Source organism: Heteronotia binoei, chromosome 14, assembly GCF_032191835.1.
Source record: "Heteronotia binoei isolate CCM8104 ecotype False Entrance Well chromosome 14, APGP_CSIRO_Hbin_v1, whole genome shotgun sequence".
NCBI classification, from domain to species: Eukaryota; Metazoa; Chordata; class Lepidosauria; order Squamata; family Gekkonidae; genus Heteronotia; species Heteronotia binoei.
Genome location: NC_083236.1, coordinates 33532535 through 33551333, shown reverse-complemented (window position 1 = coordinate 33551333; position 18799 = coordinate 33532535). Strand labels below are relative to the sequence as shown.

At 44.4% G+C, this 18799-nt stretch overlaps 1 protein-coding gene across 2 annotated transcripts in view; it reads left to right on the top strand.

Annotated features, from left to right (window-relative positions):
- The window catches only part of GNAO1 (G protein subunit alpha o1), a 239445-nt gene that overhangs the window by 93368 nt on the left and 127278 nt on the right, over positions 1-18799 (top strand). For both annotated transcript variants that reach the window (XM_060253987.1, XM_060253988.1), the window contains exon 3: positions 2771-2912. In XM_060253987.1, the coding sequence (XP_060109970.1) occupies positions 2771-2912 (142 nt within the window). The remainder of the gene's footprint in view (positions 1-2770; positions 2913-18799) is intronic.

Genomic DNA, 18799 nt, shown 5'->3' with positions numbered 1-18799 from the left:
CAGATATCCAGCACCAGTCTCACCTGACAAGTGCCTGTACTTGATTTCCAAGTAGAAAGAAAGAGACAGGCGGGACTGAAGTTGTCATTTGGCAGCACTACGGTAGTTTCTTTCCTTCCAGGATTATGTGAGAAAGCCTGAGAACAGCCCATGCCAGTTTTGGGAGGTCTTTCCTCCCATAATATGCCTCAAGACTTCTCCCATTACCTTGCTGGGTCAGAAAGGAGGTGCAGCAACACCCACAACACCCACATGGACAATGGTAGAAGCAGGGTCATAGTCTGCCCTCATTAGGGGAGGGGGCTGTGGCTCATCCTTGGTTCAGTCCTTGACATCTCCAGTTAAGTAGCAGGTCAGGGGTGGCCAAACTTGCTCAATGTAAGAGCTACATAGAATAAATGTCAGATGTTTGAGAGCCACAAGACATGAACATCAGATGTTTGAGAGCAAGAAGGAAGGAAGGCAAGTAGATGGGCGAGGGAGGAGAGGTAGAGGTGGAAAGAAAGCAACTTTAACTTTAAATGTGTGAAAGAGCCACACGTGGTTCCTGGCCACAGTTTAGCCACCCCTGTAGCAGGTGATATGAAAGACCTTAGCTTTAGACCCTGGAGAGCTACAGACTGTTGGAATAGACACTTCTGACCTTGATAGACCAAGGGTCTGAGTTGGTTATAAGGCAACTTCATGTGAGGATAAGAATTATGGTTTAGCTATAGAACATCTCCTTTGCATGCAGAAGGTCCCAGATTCAATCCCTGATATCTTCGGCTGAAAGGGTCAGGTAATAGGTGATACTTCTATATAAAAGTCCCTGGAAAGTTGCTACCAGTCAAAGTAGACAATACTGTTCTTGATCAATTAAGTTCTAACTCTGTATAAGGCAACTTCATGTGCTAAGTGTGGCAGATACCTTTCCAGATAGGGCTTCAAAGACATCCACAAAGCATCAGTGATTTCCTCATGAGCAACCTATAATCTTTTAGCCAATCCCAAGTTTAGTGTCTATGAACAGTTGTCCCAGACTAGCTGGATCTTTTCAGGCCAGAAGCTAAGCAGGGTCAGCCCCAGTTAGCACTTTGGCAGAAGACAGCTAAGAAAGTTCCTCCACAGAGCCGGGCAATAGCAAAACCGCCTCTGTTCATCTCCTGCCTTGAAAATCCCACAAGGTCACCATAAGTTGTTTGTGACTTGACAGCACTTTTTACCACCTATGATCTGTTAGCATCAGAAACATAAAAGAATGATTTAGGGCCAGATGTTTTTATGTGATGTGATTTAAACAGATTGTTTCTTTAAGCAGCCCCCTACTTCCATTAAGCAACTTCTATGCTTACAGTCAGAGGAGTTAGAAAGGGATTTTTTTAAAAAAAAATGTGAAAGATGATGGTCATCTTGAAAGAAAGCCACTCTTTGCAGATCTGGGGTGGTCACACAGGTGGAGATTTGAACACAGAGACTTGCATGGGAGAGGGGGGAGATCTTTTTTGGCAGAACGCTCTTACCCCTGAAACTGAAATCTCATTCTTCAAATGAAAGCAACTATTCCACAAATTTTAAAGGGTTGTTTTTTGTGTGTGCAAGATTCTCAAGTGTGGCAAACGGTTGCTCTGACTACAGCCTCAAACGTAATTGCAAGAAGGGGCCTTCAGAATGCTAAATGCACTCATCACAAAAGCCAAGCGAGGCTTTCCTTGTGTGAAATTATGACTGTGGTCCTCCTAAGCATGCTTACCAAGGAGAGCAGCCAAGATGATTAAGGGGTTGGAGTGCCTCTCATAGGAGGAATGGCTGAAGTGCCTGGAGTCTTTCTTTTTAGAAAAAAAGGATGATAGAGTTTTTTTAAAATTACTCATGAAGCCATGATGAAGGGAGAGAACTTTTTTCTCCCTCTCTCGCAACACTAGAACTTGAGGACAAACTTTTTCACTCAAGGAGTAATTAAACTGTGGAATTTGCTGCCTGTAGATGTAACCATGATCACTAGTGTAGATGGTTTTAAAAGGGAATTAGACATTGACGGAGGACAGATCAGTGGCTACTATCCAAGGGAACCTAAGAGAACCACAGGAGTGGAATTCTAGCAGGAGCTCCTTTGCATATTAGGCCACACACCCCTGATGTAGCCAATCCTCCAAGAGCTTACAAGGCTCTTTTTTGTAGGAGGATTGGCTACATCAGGGATGTGTGGCCTAATATGCAAAGGAGCTCCTGCTAGAATTCCACCCCTGGTTATTGTGCCGATAAACATGGAAGAAGGAAGATCAATGTAAGCCATTTTAGGATGCCTGCTGGGGTAGAAATACCAAAATAAATAAATTATCCTGTGCAAAGTAGCTGCATGTGAGCTAAGGACTCCTCCCCCACCCCCTACCCCCAGAGACAGGGAGAGAAAGCTGGAGGGGATCTGGCACAGCTGGCTGCCTCTGCTGTTTATGGATGCTTACCTGATCTCTCCTTTAACTAATTTTCCCTTGGGGCTGGGAGGGGGAGGAGCAGGGATAATTAGAAGCGAAGGAGATACGAGATAAGCAGAGATAAACAACAGATGGAGAAGGATGGCCAGAGGCTCCACAATCCCCTGGGGCTTTCTCTGCTTGTCTCGAGAGAGACTTATGAATTTTCAGCCATGACAGCCCAACTTGGCAATGCTCATACAAGTTAAGTTGGGTGTGGTCAAGCCTGTAGCCGCTCTCAAAAGGGGAGATCTGGCAACAAGCTTTTCTTTGTCAGACTTTACAGGCATTTCTTTCTCTCTTTTTTTCTTGGAAAGGATCATCCATGAAGATGGCTTTTCTGGAGAAGACGTGAAGCAGTACAAGCCTGTGGTCTATAGCAACACCATTCAGTCGCTGGCAGCCATCGTTCGTGCAATGGACACCTTGGGCATTGAGTACGGAGACAAGGAGAGAAGGGTAAGTCAAGGTTGCAGGAGACACCAGTGAACAAATGCTTTGAAAATGGCTAATGCAGAACAGGGTGGGTGGGGGACACACTTTAGTTTGAATATTCATATCATAAGCAGGGCTTATGATAAGCAGGGCTTATGATAAGCCACAAATTATTACATCAGTTGTATATGCTGTCGTGCAGTTACCTGCCCACAAATAGGTATACCTCTGATGCCTTGCGTGACACTGTAAAAGAGCGTGCTATCTAAATAAACTATGCAAGGTAAGTGTTGTTTTCAGATGGCTTAAAAACTCAGTGTTCATAGGAAAGTGCAGGGTGGAGACAATGGAAGGAGCATTCCATGTCATAGAATCACATGGTGCAAATCTGAATATTTCTTCAATATCAGGAAACAATATCCCTGCCTGCAGAAGACTAGCTTGTCAGGGAAAGGATAAGATGGGAGACGTCTCCATGAAGTGCTAGTCTTCTGTAAGCACAGACACAGGGGTGAAATTCTAGCAGGAACTCCTTTGCATATTTGGCCACACACACCTGATGTAGCCAGTCCTCCAAGAGCTTACAAAAGAGAGCTTTGTAAGCTCTTGGAGGAGTGGCTATATCAGGGAGGTGTGGCCTAAAATGCAAAGGAGCTCCTGTTAAAATTCTACCCCTGAGCAGACACATTATGTTCATTACGAGGAGCATTGAGACATTGGGTGCTTTCACACAGCAACTGTTTGCAACTGGATTTTGCTATTCTTACACAGTAAAAATCCAATTGCAAAGTGCATTATTTAGTGTGTGTGAACGCACCCATTCCCTCTCTCACCTGCAGATTGAAATGGGACAGCCTAGGTGATGTCAGACTCTAACAGGATTATCTGTAGAAACATTCTTTGATTTGTACTAATTGAAGCTTGAGCAGAACATTGCTCACACAGGAGAATCTACTTGGGCTACCAATATGGCTTTGAATTCCAAAAAGAGAAGGGCCCCTGGGCCTAAAGGGTGGCCTGTGCAGCTTGAAATCTTTTGATGCTGTAGCAGTGAGAAGTAGCATCTGAGGGGGCAGCCTCCTGAGTGGTGCTCTGGAGCCCGTTCTCATTCCCAGCTTCAGCAGTGCAAGAGGGTTATGGAAGAGCAGCTCTGGGACTTGGCCACAAGCCATTTTGCAGAGAGGACATCTGAATTCCCTCCTTTTGCCAAGGTAGCCCTCTAGCACAGTTGGTTGCTGACCAGGGCACAACAGTCACAATCTGATAAGGATAAAAGCATTGTGTTTTTTCCATGTCCATCATCCCAATGACTTTCAGAAACTGACTGCAATCCTTTGCCCAAATCCTCAAGCTGAAATCAGGTCTAGGCTTAGACTACAGTACCTCTAGTAAAATTGACCTGTGAGCGTTCTTATGAAAGCATACTGTTTCCTGGGGAAAAGCAGCTGTTTTCCAATTGTACTGTGTTAATGCTGTCACATTTCTGCGAATCTTGATGCTTCTCCAGTTTAAGAAGGGGAGGCCCTGACCTTTTCCTGGTCACCTCTTTAAGCTCCTGTAGAGAGATAGACCATGAATGGTATTGTGTACCTGTGCCTTTTGGCCTTAACGATTGGGTTTGCATTTCTGTTGCATTTCCAGTGTTCCCCAGTGGCATCTGGTTGTAATCTGTACAACAGCCCCATAAGGCAGATTTACATTATAACATCCCTGTGTTGTACCTATGGCCTCTGAGAGGCATCCTTAAGGCCACCAGTTTGGCGAGAGAGCAGTTTAGTGTAGTGGTTAAATGTGTGGACTCTTATCTGGGAGAACCGGGTTTGATTCCCCACTCCTCCACTTGCAGCTGCTGGAATGGCCTTGGGTCAGCCATAACTCTCACAGAGTTGTCCTTGAAAGGGCAGCTTCTGTGAGAGCCCTCTCAGCCCCACCCATCTCACAGGGTGTCCATTGTGGGGGAAGAAGATTGTAAGCCGCTCTGAGTCTCTGATTCAGAGAGAAGGGCGGGGTATAAATCTACGGTCTTATTCTTCTTCACCTTGGTTGTGTTCCTGGCAGAGGTGGGAATTGAGCTGGGAGATCCCTGATCCTGCTCGATTCCCTGTGCCTCTTCGATTGCACCATCTCTTGTAAGAGAGCCAAAGGAAAAGAGAATTTGCTGAAATTCCAAATATTGGCGTTCCTCTGCAAGGAACCTGAGCCTGCACAGTTCATCATTCCTGTTCTGGTGAGCCTGGACATCCTTTCAATATTTCTGACTCTGTTGTTTGATGACTCCCCCTGCAAATGCTCCCCTTCATTACGGGAGGTTATTCTCTAGAGAGAATGTGTTCCCGGAGAAGCCGACCGATTATCTTTCTCTTGCCAGTTGGTTCTGTGTTGTTCTACCACTGCAGTTTTTGTGCTGCAAGAGAATCACTTTTTCCCTGCAGTGTGTCTGTAGCATTCGAGTTCAGTGCTGGCAGCCTAAACTCCCAACTAAGGTTTGATTCATTCATACAACAGTGATAACTCAGCACTTTGCAAGGACTCATGGCTGAATGTGTGAATTGGTTCTGTTGAAAAGTATTGTGTCAGAGCTGGGCATGAATGCTCCTTCTGTGACATTAGATCTCATGGTCTGTTGATGTGTGCAAACTCTTGCTTGATGCTTGCAGCTGTTCAGGGGGCCGTGGTTGAGGGAACCAGTTCAGAAAGGCTCCACTGTTGCATATTATATAGTTTGGGTATGGTATCTAAAACAATCTCTATAGAGATAGGAAAACCTTATCCAGGGCTTTGTTTTGTAGCAGGAACTCCTTTGCATATTAGGCCACACACCCCTGATGTAGCCAATCTTCCTGAAGTACGCCCTGTACTAAGAGCCCTGTAAGCTCTTGGAGGATTGGCTACATCAGGGATGTGTGGCCTAATATGCAAAGGAGTTCCTGCAACCAAAAAAAGCCCTGACTTATCCATCTTTGCTAGAAGCATTACTACTTAACTATGCCTCATTAGTATGGAGGAGGTTTGGGGATTTTGCATTAAATGCCTTATGGCAGCAAGACTGATTTTTTAATATATTTTTTTGTTTATGTTATATTGGAGGGGGCAAAATAGGCTCATCAGAAAAAGGGAAACTAAAGGATTTGTAGAAATGGAATAGATAGCATTTCTGAACATTTTAAAAAAAATCTAAACAAGATAGATGACGTTTGGCCTTCTAAGGTGGAACGTCATAGGTCATTAGGAGTGGGTATATTGAAGTATGCAAAACATAAGGAAAGGAAAAGTTCTGAAATGGAATGTTCATGTTTGGGAACATATGGAATTTTATAATATAAAAATAAAAGAGAAATTGAGCCTGTTCTATGGGAAGGGCAGGCTAAAAACTGAATTAAATAAATAAATTGATTGTACTTGAGAAGAAATGTACTTGAGATTCAGTAGGGGAGTTCAGAAAGATCTTTCAGGAATCTACTGGAGGTTTAAAAAAGGTGGTCAGTGTTTTCTGTGACTTCAGACATTTTCTTTCGTTTCTTCCTTTGGTATTATTTTCATTGGTTTGGCATTATATCATTCACCTTTGGAGGGCAGGAGGGGCTGTGGTTTAGTGGTCCAGCAACTGCTTGGCATGCAGCAGGTCATAAATCCAACCCCTGACCCCTCCAGTTAAAGGATCTAGTAGCAGGTAATGTGGAAGACCTCTATCCGAGACCCTGGAGAGCTACCACCAATCCAGGTAGAGTAGACAATACTGACTGTGATAGACCAAAGGTCTGATTCTGTATAGAGCAGTTTTATAGCATGAAAGAGCAAGAGGAAAAACCCCAAAGAAATGTGGGGGTAAAAGAACAAAAGGGGGAGCGGCAAGGAGGAAGGAGATTGGCTGGACCTGCTTATTCTATCCTGCCCTCCTGCATCCCTTTCGGTGAACAGTTTCTAACAAGGTCTTTGTGCTTATGGTGCATCCATTGGCCCATTACTATTGATGCTCCTGTTACAAGTTAGCCTGCATGGAGTGGGGGAATAATTAGATGTAACTGGAGGAGGAGGAAAGCCCCGGCAGGCAGGCAGATATGTTTGTTCTGAATTTCTGTTGCCATTCCAAAAAGATTAGCAGGCATGAAATCCAATTCAAGACAGGTTCTGTGACATAAAAAGAAAGGGGGGAAAGTCTATGCATCCTCAAATGCAAATAGGTCAGGAAAAAGTTCCTTTGGCATTCCTTGTCATCATGAAATGGATTATTGTAGCTCTTTAGCAAAACCTGAGTTCCAAGGCTAGGCTCTCAATTTTTTTTAGTATAAAAAAGGGAACAAGAGAGCATGCAGGTCTTTAGAGCGGAGGATGTACAGTCAGAAAATTGATTTTCAGCTATTTCTAAATGGGAATTGAGAATGCTGGGTAATGCTTTTGCATTGCCATCACGCTCATTGTGGTCCATGTATGTCAGTTCCAGAACTAAACACATAATTGACAATGGAGAAGGCAGTATTGTTGCTGTTCTTTTTCATTTCAGGGGCACTGCTGGGCCAGTCATGACTTCTGCAACTACCCCCCCCCCCCCCAAGACTGAGAAGGTTTTTTGTCAGGGGTGGAATTCTAGCAGGAGCTGCTTTGCATTTTAGGCCACACACCCCTGATGTAGCCAATCCTCCAAGAGCTTACAAAAAAGAGCCTTGTAAGCTCTTGGAGGATTGGCTACATCAGGGGTGTGTGGCCTAATATGCAAAGGAGCTCCTGCTAGAATTCCACTCCTGTTTTTTGTAATGGGGTGTTCCCTGCTGACTCTCTGGCTAACTGTTTGTTTTGTACCTCTGCAGTTCCCTTTTTTAAAATGTGGTTTCCATTGCCTTTGATTGGTTGACTTGAACTGTTTATTTCAAAGACTGACATCCCGCCTCTCCATCATTTAGTTCTTCAAGCAGCAGACAACTGTAGCCCGAGAACGACAGTGGCCACTAGTTAGCAGATTTGCGTTGTACCCACATTGAAGTGCCAGAGCAGACAGCCAATACCCCTTGGTATTGCCTTGCAGTGACAGCCATTGGTGCTGCCTCAGCTCTTCCCATAGCAGATAGGTGGCTTGATAGCCTTAGTCTAAACAGCACTATTTTCCATGTTCCCAGTTGTGATATCTCCATGTCCATTTGTCTTGTGTACTGATCTTCGCAAACTGTCACGATTACTCTCTTTTAATCATGTGGTTAGATATGGTGTCTTTTTAACTTCCTAATTTCTCTCTCTGGGTGTGTAACACTGCCACCAGGAATTTAATTCCAATCCAATTAATTAACCTTTCCCACAGTATTGTGCCCAAGCTCTAAACCTCCTTTGTTGGGCTATGTGGTCCTGAGGATGAGACTCTTATATTTTGCTAACATATGACTCCAGATTTTAATGAAACAAAATAAAGCTTTACCTGTACAGGAAGCATATTGGTTTCAGGATGTTTGGCAACTAATTTCTTCAGTCAATAAAATTGTGGATGTTAATGGCCCCTGGCTAAGTTGTCACACTCTTTCACTTCACAATCACTCTTCTTTCTCAGATCCTTTCTCCTCAGAAAGTACTTTTTTCAAGCTTTAATATGTATTGCTCAGTTAAATTTTTCCCTTTCTTTTAACTTGGGTTTCTGTCAGCTTTTTTCACACTCTTATAATACTTTGACGATGTTAGGAGGAGAGGTTTGTTAGCATCAGTCATGGATATTCCTGTGTGTTGTGGTTTGAGCAGCCTGAATAGTGCAACTTAGCCTGTGCTCATTGGAACTTGAAAGCTGAGTGCCAGCTACAATTAGTGCTTGGATGGAAGACCACCAAGGAAGGTTGGGGTTGCTGTCTTTGGACTAGCACACTGGAAGGAGAGGCTAAGCTGACTTCTTCCTCTGCAATTAGGTCAAACTGATACCTTTTCCTCCCCTTTCTCCCTGCAAGTAAAAGGGTGAGAGAGCTTTCTTTCTTTCTTTCTTTCTTTCTTTCTTTCTTTCTTTCTTTCTTTCTTTCTTTCTTTCTTTCTTTCTTTCTTTCTTTCTTTCTTTCTTTCTACTAGAAATTTATAGAAAGGCTCTGGAATCTATCCAAAGCAGCCAGCTTCTCTTCATTCTCATGGAAACAACCCTGGGAGGAAGGGTAAAAACTTACCCCTCCTTGCAGGGGTTGGCTCAGTGTGTACAAACACCCAAATAAACCCACAAGTCTTTCCAATACAAGCTACATAAATATGCACAATGCCACTAGTGGTTAGGTTTTTTTTTTTTTAAAAAATGTAGGTTGTTGACCAAATGATGGGAGCAGCTGCCGTCTAATCTGTTGATACACATTCAAATGTGGTGTCCAAGGGACCTTTGACTCCTCTGAGTGCCTCTGAGCCGACTGCTTAAACAAGTGCTTTTAAAGCCCTGAAAGTGCAGATGACTTGCCTCTGGTAGGGAGGGAGGGAACAGAAAGCACTGACTTTTAAAATTATTATTATTTTTAGTTTCCTACATGCAAAAGGAAAAGGATGAAATGAAGGAAAAGATATTTTAGAATACACGCAACGCTACCTTGTTTTCAGGACAAATGAGCACAAGCCCCAAGCCCACTGCTGTGTTGGAGGTAACCCTGCTATTTGTCCACTCGTAGTGAGTGAACCCTGCCCTCAGTTCCAGTCCCCCACCCTCAAGAAACTGAGGAGAGGGGGAGAAAACTGACCACAGTTATATTTAAGGAATTTTTCCCTGTGTCTGTGGTCATTACCATAGAGATTAGGGGAAATTCCTAGAATGTCACCCAGAATTAATGTCACATCCTCCCTTCCTCAGAATTGCTCTCAAAATCTTCCAGCATTTGCCAAGAGAATGCTAGCAACCCTAATTGTAGGGATGAGCAGATTCTGCACCACCAACACCTGTATGGTTGCTTATTTGTTCCATGCACTTGGTCTGCTATGTGTTCTACTTCCCTTGAAAATCCAGTTTAACCAAGCACAGTCTTGCCACATTGTACCATCCATCGACTTGCTTCCCCCCCGCTACTTTCTTGATTCATATGTGTGCACTGCTAAATCATTGCAAGAAAGCAATCTTGATGCAATCCGATACATGACTACATTAAGATATTTTTGGTGCATTATCTTCCTGATGCATACATGTGCATTTTCTGATTGGTGAAATATACGAAACAAGTCTCAACAGAACTGATCATATAATTATATTGAGAGTTCTTTTGGAAAGTTTTGATCTATACTCATAATTACATATACATCAGTAAAAACATCATACATAATGCATTTTGGTTATGAATACAGCAAACTTTCTATTTTGCAGCATTCTGTCACTGAACTGTACATATTGCTAATCTATGGGTGAAAGGTGTGAAAGAAATGAAGGAACTGAAAAATGCAGTCAATAGGACATGTGCCACACTGTACAAAATTCAGATTTGTTGTTAAAAAATTAGAAAACTTGAATGTTGCAAATGACTAGGAGGCTTGGAAACAAGATCCAGAACTCAAATGGGTAACAAAAATGACGCTTAAAGGATGACGCTTAAAGATGACGCTTAAAGAAATATCTACATATTCCCCTTTGTTCCTGTGAAAAGTGATCAGAACACATCCGTGGCAGCTTATAGGCCAGGAGTGGTTAAACTAGCTTAATGTAAGAGCCACATGGAATAAACATCAGATGTTTGAGAGCCACAAGTTGTGGAGGGAGGGAGACAGACAGACGGATAGATAGACAGATAGATGGATGGATGGAGAAAGGTGGAAATAAAACAACTTTAATTTTAAATGCATTGTCCAAGCTACTGGCTGGCTTGGCTAGGAGAAGTGATTTAAAGAGAGAAATGCCTTCTCCAAGCCAGCTGACAGGGCAGTGGGGGCTTTGAGAGCTACACAATATGTGTGAAAGAGCAACATGTGGCTCCCAAGCCACAGTTGGCCACCCTTGTTATAGGCTTTGGTACAAGGTGTGGATGTACAGTGACACTCTTGCTTCATCCAAGTGGGCAGCCATGTTGGTATGAAGTAGTAGAACAAAATAGGAGTCAAGTTGCACCTTCAAGACCAACTTAGTTTTATTCAGAACGTAAGCTTTTGTGTGCTCTAAGCACATTTCATCAGACGAGGAATCCAGTACAGTGAGCAGAGCCACACACATTCTGAGCCACTGCCTACCAGCTATGTGTGGCTGTACTCACTGTATTGGATTCCTTATCTGATGAAGTGTGCTTAGAGCACACAAAAGTTTATGTTCTGAATAAAACTAAGTTGGTCTTAAAGGTTCAACTCAACTCCTATTCTTGCTTCAGTTCTGGCAATCCCTCACAGTGCCAGTATGGAGTGGTAGCCCTTTCCCCATGACTGGATCGCATGATGCTCCATGAGGGCAGAGCTGCTCTTGTGTAGGTCTTAGCCATATCCACACCACCCTCCTGACACTGAGAGAGGTAGGATCCACATGATCAGTCTTACCCATATGATTCCTCCTTTCAAACAGGGTGGTATGGGATCAGCCATGGAAAGCAGAAGTGAGAAAATACAGAGAATAGGTTGTGCTAAGACTATTTGTGTACAGTTCTGTATACATACATACTGTGTTCAGAAGACCTACATGGAGAGCAGAAGCAAGGCCAGTGCTTATCCCTCCTTGTGTTTGCATCCCTGATTTTCATGTTTTCTGTATATCATAAATAATATTTCCCTCTTTTCCAGAGTGGGATTGCCTCTCAGGTTCCTAAACAGTCTGGGGACACTGAAAACAAATATATAACTCTACCGAATCCAAATGGTAGATAAAACGATCCTGCCTCTTTTGCTGTTAGCTTTCACAGATATCGATTTTCCATGTTGGAAATAGTTTCAGGAGGGCATCCATCTTGGTCTGCAGAAGAACTAGATTCGAGTCCAGCAACATTTTAAGAGACCAACCAAATTTGGAGGGTATATGTTTTTGAGAGTCAAATGACTCAAAAACTTATACTCCAAAAAACATTATGATCTGGAATCGAAACAATTATTGCAGTGCACACTCCTAGGGCACTTTCAAAGCCCTTGAGAAGAAATGTATTTTTCCCTGGGAAGTTTAAGCTGAGCAAAACCTGCACAGTGTGTTTAATTTTTTTTTTCTCTAGGCAGAGAACATACAAAGGGAGGAAGGAATGAGGAGAAATCAGTGCAATTGTTTTTCAGATGTACCTCAGCCCATTTTCATACAAATGCTAATAGATCTAGAAGGAAGATAATGGGTGGGTCAAGATCTTCCACTTTCCCCAACCAAGGAACAGAGATTTGGAGGACTAGAATGGTAGAAAGTCTTCAGGAAGGAGATAGTGGGTGGAGAAACAGATATGATAAAAACTCCTTGCAGCAGGTCTTTTCCTTGAGGTGCTCCATCCGTGGCAGCATAGAGATATCTCTCCATTTGGATGGCAACCATTGACCATGGAGTTGAGAAAAACCCTGGAGGGCAGGACGGCATAGGGCCTGCAAGCCAGAGCAGACCCATTCCATAACAGCCCTTAAAACAACAGTCAGGGGCATGAATCTCCCCCAGTTTTTTCTGTCTCCTACTTCTGTTTGAAACTTTCCCTCTCTTTCCAGTGGATCCAAGCTGTTATCAAACTGAGATGATAGATTTGTGGGCCAAACCTGGCCCTGAGTCTTTGGGTGGTTTCACACAGGAGATTTGGCTCGCCCTAGCCCTGCCTCCCATTCAGATTAAAAATGTGCGATCACACAAGCACATCTGCCCTCCAAGCTGCACCCATTCTCACCCCATCTCCAGATGCCTCCTATCCACATTAAAAAGCTACCTGGATTTTCCCTGTAGCAACCCCCTGAATCAGATGTATGTGGCATAATCAGCTGCTGTCTGAATGCCCCAGGGCAACTCATAAGCAGAAGAGCTGTACGATCATGCCAAGCCGTTTCCGGTCAGGTTTCCCCCCCCCCCCCTCCTTTAACCCCTCTCAGAGGAGCGCTTGTGTGCTTCTCCGCTTGAGCACACACACAGGGGACTTTTTAAAAAGAACAGCCCATTTCCACAGCTGGTCCGTGGTTGAGCCATGCTAACAGTGTGAATGGGCAACCACGACTGCTATCTGATAGCCCGAAAATGGACCAAACTCAAGCAAGTTTTTTTCCCTACAGGATAATATTGCATCAATTTCACAGTGTGAAACCAGCCTTTGGTTGGCCAGCTCTCATATACTGAGCCAGTATGGTGTAGTAGTTAGAGAGCTGGACTAGAATCTGGGACAACAGGGTTCACATCCCCATTGTGCCATGGAAGCTGTCTAGATGACCTTGGACCCATCACATGCCCTTAGCCTAGCCTACCTCACAGGGCTGTTATGATAAAATAGAGGAGAGGAGACCCATGGAAGCTGTGTTGTGTCTCCATTATGGAGAAAGGCAGGGTATCAATGAAGCAGATAAAATAAATAGAGGGCACAAGGTGTTTATTCCCCAGTGAACCCATACAATCCTTTGGTGGCAAATATTTTGAAGAAGAGGGCATTAGGGACACGACAGTGACAGCCGTCCAGCTGTTCTGTCAGCTACCAGGTGCACAGTAAATACCAGAATCAATCATGTTTAATGAACAGTGGATTATCTACACAGCCAGCTAGAGCTTTGGTATTAATTGATGAGAGACCTTCTGGGCTAGCCAATCAAATGGTGACTTTGCAAGACTCTGGTAGCTCTTTGGAGGGCCTTGTTTGGCCCAAAACAGGCCTTCTGTGTGTCTTTCTGCCACTCTTCCATGGAGGGGGGGAGAAACAGCATGGAATGTGCCACTGGGCGCAACATTCACCTTCCTGAGAATCTCAACTGTGATTTTCATTCTAGCCTTTCCAAGTTTCTAATCCATCTGGTGGTGAAGATATGCTTGGACGACGTGTGAAGAAATCTCAGAATGTAGAGAGGAGATTAACATCAATTGATTTGAAATTGGTGATTGGAGGCGGGGGGTATACGTGTCAAGCATAGCTTCTTGCTCTCCCCCAGTCTGACAAAGTAAGGAAAATGGTGAAATAATTTGTGCATAATAAGAGAAAATATGCATATGGAGCTGGATTTCCATAATGGATTAGTGCATAATTTAGATGTGAGTGCAGAATTTTGATCCCCCTCCCATAACACACGCACACACTGCTTGCTAAAAGGAAGTAATACGTAAGCCAGAACAAATTTTGAATCCAGTGGCACCCTTAAGACCAACAAGCATTTATTCAAGGTATGAGCTTTTTTGTGCACTTCCTCAGATAAATGAATAAACTTTTGTTGATCTTACAAGTGCCACTGGACTCAAAATTTGTCCTGCTGCTTCAGACTGATACAGCTGCCCACCTGGATCTATGTAGGCATGGAATAGAGTTCATAGGCTGCTCAGTTTGGTGTGAGTGGTTTGGTGTGCCAGTTTGGTGTGGTGGTGAAGTGCATGGACTCTTAGCTGGGAGAATTGGGTTTGATTCCCCACTCCACATGCACCTGCTGGTGTGACCTTGGGTCAGCCACAAGTTCTCTCAAGGCTGTTCTGCACAAAAGCTGTTCTGAGAGAGCTCCCTCAGCCCCACCTACCTCACAGGGTGTCTGTGAGGAGGGGAAGGGAAAGGAAGATTTGTAAGCTGCTCTGAGGCTCCTTTGGCTAGCGAATGGCGGGGTATCAATCCAGTCTCCTCCTCCGCCTTTTTGTGCAAGAGCGCATTTCAGGTTGGGAAATTGCTGGAGATTTGGGAGTGGGAGGACCTCAGTAGATGATACATGCCATAGAGTCTTATTTTTTCCTGGGGAACTGATCTCTGTAGTCTGGAGATCAGTTGTAATTCCAGGAGGTCTCCAGGTCCCGCCTTTAGGTTGGTTACTCTATCCTTAACACAATTTGTAGACTTATGGGGATGTGGTTAATGTGGGCTGAGTAGTATGCTAGATGCACAATGACTCAGCTTTTGCAAATCCATGCAATAGGTATTCTCAGCACATTAACTTAATCTTGTGAAGCAAAGTATTTTAAAGGACTATCCGTGTACTAATTCTGTATCAGCAGTGATAAAAGCTGCAGTGACCACATAGTAATAGCTAGATAACCAGGGAGGGGTAATTCTGCTTCACCTTCAGTATACTGCCTTAAGTTCTAGAAGAACTCTCATGTGCAACATATAACAGCTCAGAAGCAGGGATTGCAAGCCATCAAAGCTAGAAGTGGAAGCCAGAAAGCAAATGTAGTATTGTGTTTGACTAGTTCAGGTCCCGTGTTCAGTCCTGAAGCAAACTGGATGACCTGAGCCAGTTGCTGTCTTTCAGAAAAACAACCTTGCAGGGTTGTTATGAGCTCAGAGTGTCAGAGGGTAGAGCTATATGCATTAGTCAGAGCTTTTTGGTGGACAAAGTGGTGGAAAGTGTCAGAGATAGAAAGGTTGTCAAGTCACACCCAGTTTATGGTGATCCGATGGGTTTCCAAGGAAAGATACATTCGCTGGTGGTTTGCTATTGCCTTCCTCTGTATTGCAACCTTGAAGTTCTTTGGTGGGCTCCCATCCAAGTACTAACCAGGACCAACGCTTCTTAGCATCCAAGATCTGACAAGAGCTAACATCCGGGTTGAGGCAGCAAAAACATAACTGACAATAGGAAAAACCTAAAGAATACGAACTTCGGCAGAATCTTTACTATTGAGAACATCAGAATGAGAAGGATGGGAACAAAAGGCAAATAAATTCAATACATACTGAGGTTTTGTTTCAGTGGAGGAAAAGCACTAAAGGTAAGGACAGTCAGACAGACAGTTCTGACCATGGTGGACCAATGGACTGACTCGTTTATAAGGCAGCATCATTTGTTCATGTACAGTCTTGTGTATGTTGAGAGCTAGAGCAGGTGTATCAAACTCATTTGTTATGAGGGCCAGATCTTCACCTTGTTGGGCTGGGCCACGTGTGTCATAAAATGTAATGCTAGGTAGGCAAGATAAAAAGTTTATAAAGAACACAGACACACACGCTCAGCCTAATCAAACTCATTGGCTTGTTGAACCTCAGCCAACAGAAGGAAGAGAGGCTTGGCTCAGTAGCTCTGTTGTTCAATTGAGAGAGCCTGGCAAAGCTAGCTTTCCTTCCCCCACTTCCTCCCCAAGGGAGGACCTTTGGTCTGTACCTCCTGTGTAGTTGAGCAAGCCAGCAAGTTGTGATGCAGAAGGAAGCAAGAGAAAGGGAGAAGGAAGCAGACAACAGTTTGCTGCTCACCGGCCTCATAGGAGCCCTCTGGGGGCCTGATACGACCCCTGAGCCGTATGTTTGACACCCCTGAGCTAGAGCAAATTCATAGCAGGACTTTTTTCCCCCTCAAATGAGTTTTGAGGAGGAAATTAAAGGAAGAAGAGAGGCTTGGTGGCAGCATATAGATGTCCCAGGAGGGATCAAGAGACAAGGAGCAGAAATGCTGCCCATTATAATGTGGAAAACCTGAATATTTCACAAAGCCTGCCTTTACAGCCCATTATTTCCCACCCCCTTTGCTGCCCCTGCCCAGCCATCCTCAGGTGCCCAATGGGAAGTCAATAACAGAACACTGTGGGCATGAAATCAGGGTGGGGGGGAGTCAGCCATGATTTGCAAAAGGTCTGTATTTTCCACTTTGTAACTGGAAATGCCCAGAGATTTTGAGGTGGAGCCTGAGGAGGGTGGGGTTAGGGGAGGGGAGGGGAGGGACTTCAATGGGTACAATGCCATAGAGTCCACCTTCCAAAGCAGCCATTTTCTCCAGGTGAACTGATCTCTGTTGCCTGGAGATCGCTCGTAATACTGGGAGATCTTCAGCTACCACCTGAAGCTGGCAACCCTATTTAGAATGGATGGACAGAGAAATAAAATTTATACTCTGAAGAGTGGTAAGGAGAGGGGAAGTCAGTCATATTGAAAGATCTCATGAAAGTAATGGGGGCAGCTCCATCAGATGCTTGAGGGAAACTTTATGGCAGTGTCCCTGAAGAGCCAGGAAACTCCATGGCTGCTTTCAGACCGCCAGCTCAGGGTGGCATCAAGCCAACCCAGAAGTGAGCCTGCTGGAAAAGGAATTCCCAGGAGCCTCCAGACGGTGCACGGCCCACCTCGGGACAGGAACAGTCCACAGGCGCCCTGGAGGAGCATCCAGAGCTCTTCTGCACCCATCTGCCGCTCCCCGGATGCTCTCCAGGCACTTCCCAGCCATCCAGACAGCTGGGGAGGCGCCTTGGAGCTGTCTCAGATATTAGTGGTACCTTTCTGAGGTGGCTCCCATCCGGACCAGGATGGGGTGCGTATGGGACAGGGATGGCAGGCAGATGTGCACATTTGGACGCACTTTTAAAATTCACTCGCCTGCTGTCCCCGGGGTGGCTTAAACCATGAGTCTGTAACCAGCCTGTATCTCTTTGTGTGATATGCCTTTGGTATCATTGAGCAGGAGCTAAATTTGCAATTAAATTCTACACTGCTGTAAATAGGATCGAGAGGCATCAGTCTTGAGAACCTTCCCTCCTGTACTGAACGGACAGTAAACTGTTTAATGGAACCTGGAAAACGTGTGCTTGTGTGTACTCCGCTGCTGCTCTCCTGACAAACAGAATCGGAGTGCCTATCAGTGTGGTGTTTTTGAAGTCTGTTCTACATCTTGGTCATCTTGCTCCCGTTGTCATGGCAGCATTTTTAATCCCCACTTAAAAGTAATCATTTAAGCCTGCTTCCTTCATTCACTTTGAATATGGAGCTGCCTGTTGTTGGGGTGAGAATACAGAATGGAGCGCTTGCTGTTAGCCCGGTTGCATGAAGCCAAATTAGAGTCAGGAAGGATGAGACAGGTCTTACTGCCATCAGCCTGTTACCTTAAAGACAGTGAAAGGGGTGAGTCCTGTTCAAGAAACTCTTCACTTTGCTGGAGCCTGACAGAATGTCTGGAGTAGATTGTGGCTAGAGTTACAAACTCTGGGTTGGGAAATCCCTGGAAATTTGGGAGTAAAACCTAGGGAGGGTGCGATCTGGGTAGGGGAGGGACCTCATTGGAGTAAAATACCATAGAGTCCACTGTCCAAAGCAGCCATTTTCTCCAGGGGAGTTAATCTCTGTAGTCCAAAGATCATTTGTAATTCTGGGAGATCACCAGAGGCTGACAACCCTAATTGTGGCCTGTGTTAATTTTCTAAAGGGGGTGCCTTTTGAGTTTCCCACCTTCAAATCCAAGGAGCCTTGACCGCTGGGCCACTTTGGCTTGGTCCCGGTCCCTGGGTATTCCTGGGATGGCAGGTGTGCCAATGAGTGCCTGTCTTTCTGTCTGTAACTAATCTGTCTGTCTGCTTTATCTGTCTTCCCTGTCTTATCTATCTTATCTGATCTATCTGTTTCATCTATCTTATATAAGATCTATCTACGTTATCTATCTTACCTGTCAATATGCCTTATATATCTTTTCTGTCTGTCTTACCTGTCTTAGCTATCTTATCTGTATGTTTTATCTACCTTTACCAATGTCTATCAGTTTTAACTATTTATTTGTTTACTAGATTTTTTTACTTGCCATTCACCCAGGGGCCCCTCGATGACTTACAGCACTTAACAACACTAATGTCTAATTGACTTATCTGCTTGTCTGTCACATTTTAATCCTGCACTTTCTCCAAATATACTGCTCTTTTCCCAATTGTGCTGCATGATTCTCCCTTCCTCCACTTCAGCTTACAATAACCCTGTGAGGTAGGTTAGGCTGAAAGAGTGGCCATCCCAGTGGTAAAAGCCAAAGAACCTCACTGATTTATAGGCATAATTATGGGTGAAAAACTGTCAAGATTCTAAGTGATCTGTTCCTCCCTGCTGTGTATTGCCAGGCTCTAAGCCAGTCAGGTCTAGGGGAGCAGCGAGCACATTGCTGTTACCTAGCAACCCCTTTCCAGCTTCTTTCTTCTCTGGATG